The sequence below is a fragment of the Carlito syrichta genome, unplaced genomic scaffold, assembly GCF_000164805.1.
Source record: "Carlito syrichta isolate Samal-C Ts95f unplaced genomic scaffold, Tarsius_syrichta-2.0.1 Scaffold136414, whole genome shotgun sequence".
Lineage (NCBI taxonomy): Eukaryota > Metazoa > Chordata > Mammalia > Primates > Tarsiidae > Carlito > Carlito syrichta.
In genome coordinates, this window is record NW_007080510.1 from 45712 (window position 1) to 52685 (window position 6974).

Below are 6974 nucleotides of genomic sequence, written 5' to 3' on the forward strand. Positions count from 1 at the left end.
TTGGAAGGCTGAGGCGGAAGGATTGCCAAGCCCAGCAGGTCGAGGCTGCGGTGGCCGGGAGCGGCCACTGCACTCCAGTCTGGGCGACAGAGTGAGACTCCAACTCAAAAAAAAAAAAGAAGTGTTGAGCTGGATGTGGTGGCTTACACCTGTAATCCCAGCACTTTGGGACACTGAGGTGAGAGGATTGCCTAAGCCCTTGGGTTGGAGATCAACATGGGTAACATGGTGAGACCTCATCTCTACAATAAATCAAAAAAATTAGCTGGGTGTGGTAGCACACACCTGTAATTTAAGCTACTTGGAAGGCTGAAGTGGAAAGATCACCTGATCCCATCGGGTCGAGGCTGCGGAGGCCATGAACATGCCATTGTACTCCAGCCTGGGTGACAGAGTGAGACTGACTCAAAAAATAATAAAATAAAGAAGTGTTCCTGGGTGACAAGAGTGAGACTCCAACTCAAAAAAAAAGTGTTGGTGGGGTGCAGTGGCTCATGCCAACATTTTGGGAGGCTGAGGTGGGAAGGTTGTTTGAACCCAGGAGTTCGAGACCAGCCCAGGCACCATAGTATGATTTCATCTCTACAAAAAGAAGAAAAAAGAAATGTGAATTAAAATAACAGTGGTGGCCCAGCACAGTAGCTCATACCTGTAACCCCACCACTTTGGGAATCCGAGATGGGAGAATTGCTTGAGCCCAGTAGTTTGAGACCAGCCTGGCAATATAGCAAGACTTTTTCTGACAAAAAAAATTGAAAAATTAGCTGGGCATAGTGATACTCACTTGTCGTCCCACCTACTCTAGAAGCTGAGGCAGAAAAATCACTTAAGCCTAGGAGTTGGAGTTTGCGGTGAACTGTGATCATGCCACTGCACCAATCTGGGCAACAGAGTGAGACCCCCAATTCAATCAGTCAACCAGTCTACCAATAGCTAACTAGCTGTGGAGACTTACGTTTTAACAAATGAAAACAGGATTTTATATATTGTCTTTCTGTTCTGTGTGTTCTTGCTATTCATGTACTATCCTTTGGCTGTTTTCATATATACTTGCTGCATTGTGTCCTACGCATCTATATTACATGACTCATACTTATTTTTGTCTTTTGCATTTTTGTATCATCTTTCTACAATTATTAACAATTAAATTCTAACAAAATATGCAGGGTTTTAAAAAAATAATAATTTAATCACCTTTGATAAAAGTGATTCTAAAGGAGTTTAAATTTTTTTTAACTGTTTCCAAAATTTCAAATGCCTCAAGAACTGTTGTTTTATTTTTATTTTTTAAAGTGTAGTAGCTCAGTCATAGCTCACATTGCTCACATAGCTCACTTCTGGGCTCAAGAGATCCTCTCACCTCAGCCTTCAAAAATAGCTGGGACTACAGGTGTGCACCACCACACCCAGCTAGCTTTTTCTTTTCTTTTTTCTTTTTCTTTTTCTTTTTTTTTTTTTTTGAGTTGGAGTTTCACTCTGTCACCTAGGCTAGAGTGCAGTGGCATGCTCACAGCCATCGCAGCCTCAACATGCTTGTCTCAGGTGATCCTTCCACTTCAGCCTTCCAAGTAGCTGAAACTACAGGCCTGCGCCACCATGCCCAGCTAATTTATTTATTTATTGTAGCAACGAGGTCTCACCAAGTTGCCTAAGCTGGTCTCGAACCCGTGGGCTCAGGAATCCTCTCGCCTCCACCTCCCAAAGTGCTGGGATTACAGGCATGAGCCACCATGCCCAGCTTCTTTTCTTTTGATTCAAGGTCTCACTCTGTTGCCCAGACTGATCTCAGATTCCTGGATTGCAGGCGTAAGCCACTGCACCCAAGCAGTTGTGAACTGTTCTTTAGGGACTAAATGGAATGATAAACAATTATTACTAGATAAGCCCAAAATTCTTGTAGGATGGATATCAACAGTAAAATTCATCTGTGAACAAACTTCGTTGTGTTTTCCTCAGGTGAATGCTTGAGATGCATGTTCTGGAATAATCTTGGTTGTATCCATTTTGCCATGAGCAAGCACAATTTGGGAATTTTCTACTTTAAAAAGGCTCTCCAGGAGAACGACAATGTCTGTGCTCAGCTCAGTGCAGGTAGCACTGATCCAGGTAATCCAAGTGTTGAAGGACAGTTGTGTTTTACTTGAGAAAAGCAGGATTTAAAGAGCAAGCATGTGGTCACGATACATGCCATGTGGACCTATGTATAGTTGAGGCATTGGGAGTGCCCAACAGATTTGGCTCTAGGGGTTTCAGTAGCTATTGCAAAGTCTTAGGAGTAATTTTGAATTATCCTCAGATTTATGTTACATTCTATTTTTCATGGATTTAAAAGTCAGTAATCCCTTGGTTGGGTGCAGTGGCTTAAGCCTATAATCCCAGCACTTTGGGAGACCGAGGCGAGAGGATTACCTGAGCTCAGGGGTTCGAGAGCAGCCTGGCCAACTTGGTGAGACCTTGTCTCTACAGTAAATCAAAAAATAAGCTAGGCCCAATAGCAAGTGCCTATAGTTCTAGTTACTTGGAAAGATGAGGCAGAAGGATAGCCTGAGCCCAATAGGTCGAGGCTGCAGTGGCTGTGAGTGTGCCACTGCACTCCAGCCTGGGCAACAGAGTGAGACTCCAACTCAAAAAAAAGAAAGAAAGTCAGTAATCCCATATGATCATGTCATATACCAGAATATTTGATTAGTCAAAACTTAACTGTGCCAAACTAGTTTTATTATAGCTTATTTTCAGGGTTCACATGTAATACTGTTGGCAGCGTCTGGCAGTCTTTAAGCCAATTCCTGAAGTTTTTTCGTTAATATTCGTATTATATGGAGCGTTAACCTGAAATACTTAAAATCAAACAATTATTCAGCTTTTTAAAATAATAAAAGCCTATTTAATTGATGAAACATATTCTAAGTCTCAAATGGTCTTATGGACTATGAAACATTGAATAAGTGATAGCACATGATAATAAAATGGTTAGCCAAGCTGAAAACAAGACTTACAGACTCTAAAACTGTGGAAAAGCAGTGCAAGTTTCAAAGAAGTGAAAGTGAGTTCTGTCTCTTATCTTCGCCTTCCTGGAACATTGTTGTCTGAGGAGCTAGCAAAGAAGAGATATCTCTCTGGCCCTGCCAGCGTGGACAGCTGAGGTGGCTCTGGAGAGTGTTTGTGGGGTTGAACATGGAGACCACCATTGATGAGAGCCAGTACAACTTCAAATCAGAGTTTTTGGTATTAAACATGGCAGTATTTAATTATTTAGTAGAATAAACGTTTTCAGTGTAATTGTTTCTTTAAATACAATGATTTATTCTTATCTAATGTTTATCAACAGGCAAAAAATTTTCAGGAAGACCCATGTGTACTTTACTAACCAATAAGAGGTACGAGTTGCTGTATAACTGTGGAATTCAGCTTCTTCACATCGGAAGGCCTCTTGCGGCTTTTGAGTGTCTGATTGAAGCTGTTCAGGTTTATCATGCAAATCCTCGCCTTTGGCTACGACTGGCTGAATGCTGCATTGCTGCCAATAAAGGGGTGAGTGCTGCTTGGGTATCTTTTTGGATCTCCATCTTTCCCCAACTTACTACATGGAAAGCCAGAAATACTTAGAAACAGACAAGATATCATTCCCTTTTCAACCTCAGTGAATTGATAAAGACAGTCTTCTTTTCTTTAACCATTGGGGGGACAATTTAGTTCCAAAAAGTTATTTTTTAACATTCTATTTTTTGGTAAGTATGACAGCATTAAAGGGTTGAAGTCAATTAGAAGGTCATATCTGTGGGAATAGTGGTCTACTAGCTGCTAACGGGCCCTGCTGCCTGCTGGCGTGAGAACAGTGTGTGTGTACCAGGTGATTAGAGGAGGACTAATAACACGGTGTGGAAAGAACTGCATTGATCTATATTTCCTTCACTGCCTGGGGGGTGTCCCTTTGGTTTCAGTAAATGATGCAGTTTATGGATTACCAGGCTGGCTCTCTCTGACACCGGATCGTCTGCGGTGGCTACAAGATGAGGGCTCACCTTGATGTCCATGGCAGTTGGTAGAAGCCTTTTGGATCTCAAGTTGAGAGGGGGAAGATGGGTTGTATCAGAATTACCAGATGTCTGCGTCTTCCATTTGCATGCCACCCACTTCCCTTGTGCTGTTGGTGAAGATGGGGGAGGTTTCCCCTGCATGCCTGCCATAGGTGATATAAGCCTCTCCTGCTGAATGGCGCTTTCTGAGAAACAGCTACAAGAACCAAGGGGGTTAGAGAATGGTGTTTTCCTAGCCGTTTTCGCACATGGTACTTAAGTAGTTTAGGATTTGAGTATACCATTGGAGGATGAGACGAGTGGTGTCTTTCGAAGACTTTAATGATTGATTTAATTGTACTTTGCTTTTTAAAAGACAGCTTCCTTATTGAATATATATACATATATTTTTAAGAATCATAGTCTTATTCTTTCACTCAGGCTGGAGAGCAGTGGCGCAGTCATAGCTCACTGTAACTTCAAACTCCTGGGGTCAAGCAGTCCTCCACCTCCCAAGTAGCTGGGTTTATGGGTGCATGCCACCTCTTCTGGCTATTTTTTTTTTTTTTGGTAGAGAAGGGTCTCACTGTATTTACCAGGCTGATCTCAAACTCCTACCCTCAAAGGATCCTCCTGCCTTGACCACCCAAAGTGCTGAGATTATAGTTGTGAGCCACCACGCCTGACCTCTTACTGGATAATTCTTAAATTAACTGATAAACAATTCTAGGCAGAATTCATACTTCTTAAATATAAAAGGATCTCTAGAAATTACTTATTATCTTTAATCCATTCATGAATTTAAGTGTTGGGGGCCTTTCTTCCAGTTACTGGAAGCTAGATAAACTGTTTTCTAGGCCTAGATAAATGTATTAAATTTTAATATTTTCTTTTAAAATTAACTTGTTTTTGAACTAGTACTTTCAGGGCCAGGTGCAGTGGCTCACACCTGTAATCCCAGTACCTTCAGAGGCTGTGGCAAGAGGACTGCCTGAGCCCAGGCGTTTGAGACCAACCTGGGCAATTTTGGAAGACCTTATCTCTACAACCTCTACAACAACAACAACAACAAAAATTAACTGGGCGTGGTGGCACAATTCAAGCTATTTGTAAGGCTAAGGCAAAGGGATCCCCTGAGCCCAGCAGGTTGAATGTGCCACTGCACTCTAGCCTCGGTGTCAGAGTGATGAGACTCTGGCATAAAAAATAAGAAATAAGCCGGGCTCGGTGGCTCAGCCTGTAATCCTACGCCTTTGGGAGGCTGAGGTGAGTGGATTGCCTGAGCCCACGGGTTCGAGACCCGCCTGGGCAGCGAGACCTCATCTCTACAATAAATTAAAAAATCAGCCGGGCGTGGTAGCGCATGCCTGTAATTCCGGCTTCTCGGAAGGCTGAGGCGGAAGGATTGCCGGAGCCCAGCCAGTCGAGGCTGCGGTGACCGGGAGCGGCCACTGCACTCCAGTCTGGTCGACAGAATGAGACTCCAACTCAAAAAAAAAAAAAGAAATAATATGGCCAGGCACGATGGCTCACACCTATAATCCCAGCACTTTGGAAGGCTGAGGTGATAGGATTGCTTAAGCCCATAGGTTCCCTGGAGACCAGCCTGGGCAACTTGGCGAGACCTCATCTCTATATAGATAAAAAAAAATTAGCTAGTCGGGATGGTGCATGTCTGTAGTTCCAGCTACTTGGAAAACTGATGCGGAAGGATCGCCTGAGTCAAGCAGTTTGAGACTGCAGTGGGTATGAGCGTGCCACTGCACTCCAGCCTGGGCGACAGTGAGATTCTGACTCAGGAGGGGGAAGAAACAGTACTTTTAGGATTGTCTTTGTTCTAAGAATGTCATCGGACTTACAAGGCCCACTTATTTTTAGAGGTTCTAAATTTGTAATTTTTTAAAAATAGTAGAGATAACTTTTGGTTTTTATAACTTGGAGTGGATATCAGGACATATACAAATCTGTGCTGCTAATATGAAACTTGCCATAAGTAATTATCTTTATTTGTGCTTTTTAAGGGGACCTAAAAGACAGTAAAAATAACCCTAAAACACTGTCAAAATCAGAGAGCAAATCTCATTTGGAATGATTATAAACTTCAAATAAAATTATATAACATTTATTTAGTCTGGCCAGGAGGTATGCTGAACAAGCAGATTATACCTTCAAAGATAAATTTATTTTGAATTAAAAAAAAAATTGTTAAATTAGTGATGCCAGACTGGACGCGGTAGCTCACGCCTATAATCCCAGCACTTTGGGAGGCCGGGGTGAGAGAATTGCCTGAACCCACGGGTTCGAGACCAGCCTTTGACAAGACCTCATCTCTACAACAAATCAAAAAATTAGCCGGGTATGGTGACGCATGCCTGTAGTTCCAGCTACTTGGAAAGCTGAGGCAGAAGGATCACCTGAGCTCAGCAGGTCAAAGCTGCAGTAGCCATGAGTATGCCACCGCACTCTAGCCTGGGTGATAGAGTGAGACTCTGACTCAAAAAGAAAAAAAAAATTAAATAAATGAATAAATTAGTGATGCCAAGGAGGTCATTTTGTCCTGTTTATCTGGTACTTGTGGTACTTGTTTCAGGGTTGGCAGAGGCAAGACTTATATTTACCTGGGCGGTGCATAATATATGAGAAAAGATCTACTGAACAAAAACATAGTCCTAATAATTTATTTACGTATGATCCTTCTGCATTAAAACTGATCTGGCACACTTTCAGGCTATTGGTGACTGAAGGTATAGTTTGTTACTGTTTATTTTTATGGATTTGTAGTTTCTTTTTTTTGTTTGTTTTGTTTTTTGGGGGGTTTTTTTTGAGTTGGAGTCTCACTCTGTCACCCAGACTAGAGTGCAGTGGCCGCTCCCAGCCACCGACCTCGACTTACTGGGCTCCGGCGATCCTTCCGCCTCAGCTTCCAAGTAGCTGGAACTACAGGTGCGCGCTACCATG

At 42.6% G+C, this 6974-nt stretch overlaps 1 protein-coding gene across 1 annotated transcript in view; it reads left to right on the top strand.

Annotated features, from left to right (window-relative positions):
* LOC103251145 (CCR4-NOT transcription complex subunit 10) overlaps positions 1 to 6974 on the top strand; it is a 74527-nt gene that overhangs the window by 39681 nt on the left and 27872 nt on the right. Inside the window, exons 9-10 of the mRNA XM_008049746.2 lie at positions 1957 to 2106; positions 3329 to 3531. Of these exons, the coding sequence (XP_008047937.2) occupies positions 1957 to 2106; positions 3329 to 3531 (353 nt within the window). The remainder of the gene's footprint in view (positions 1 to 1956; positions 2107 to 3328; positions 3532 to 6974) is intronic.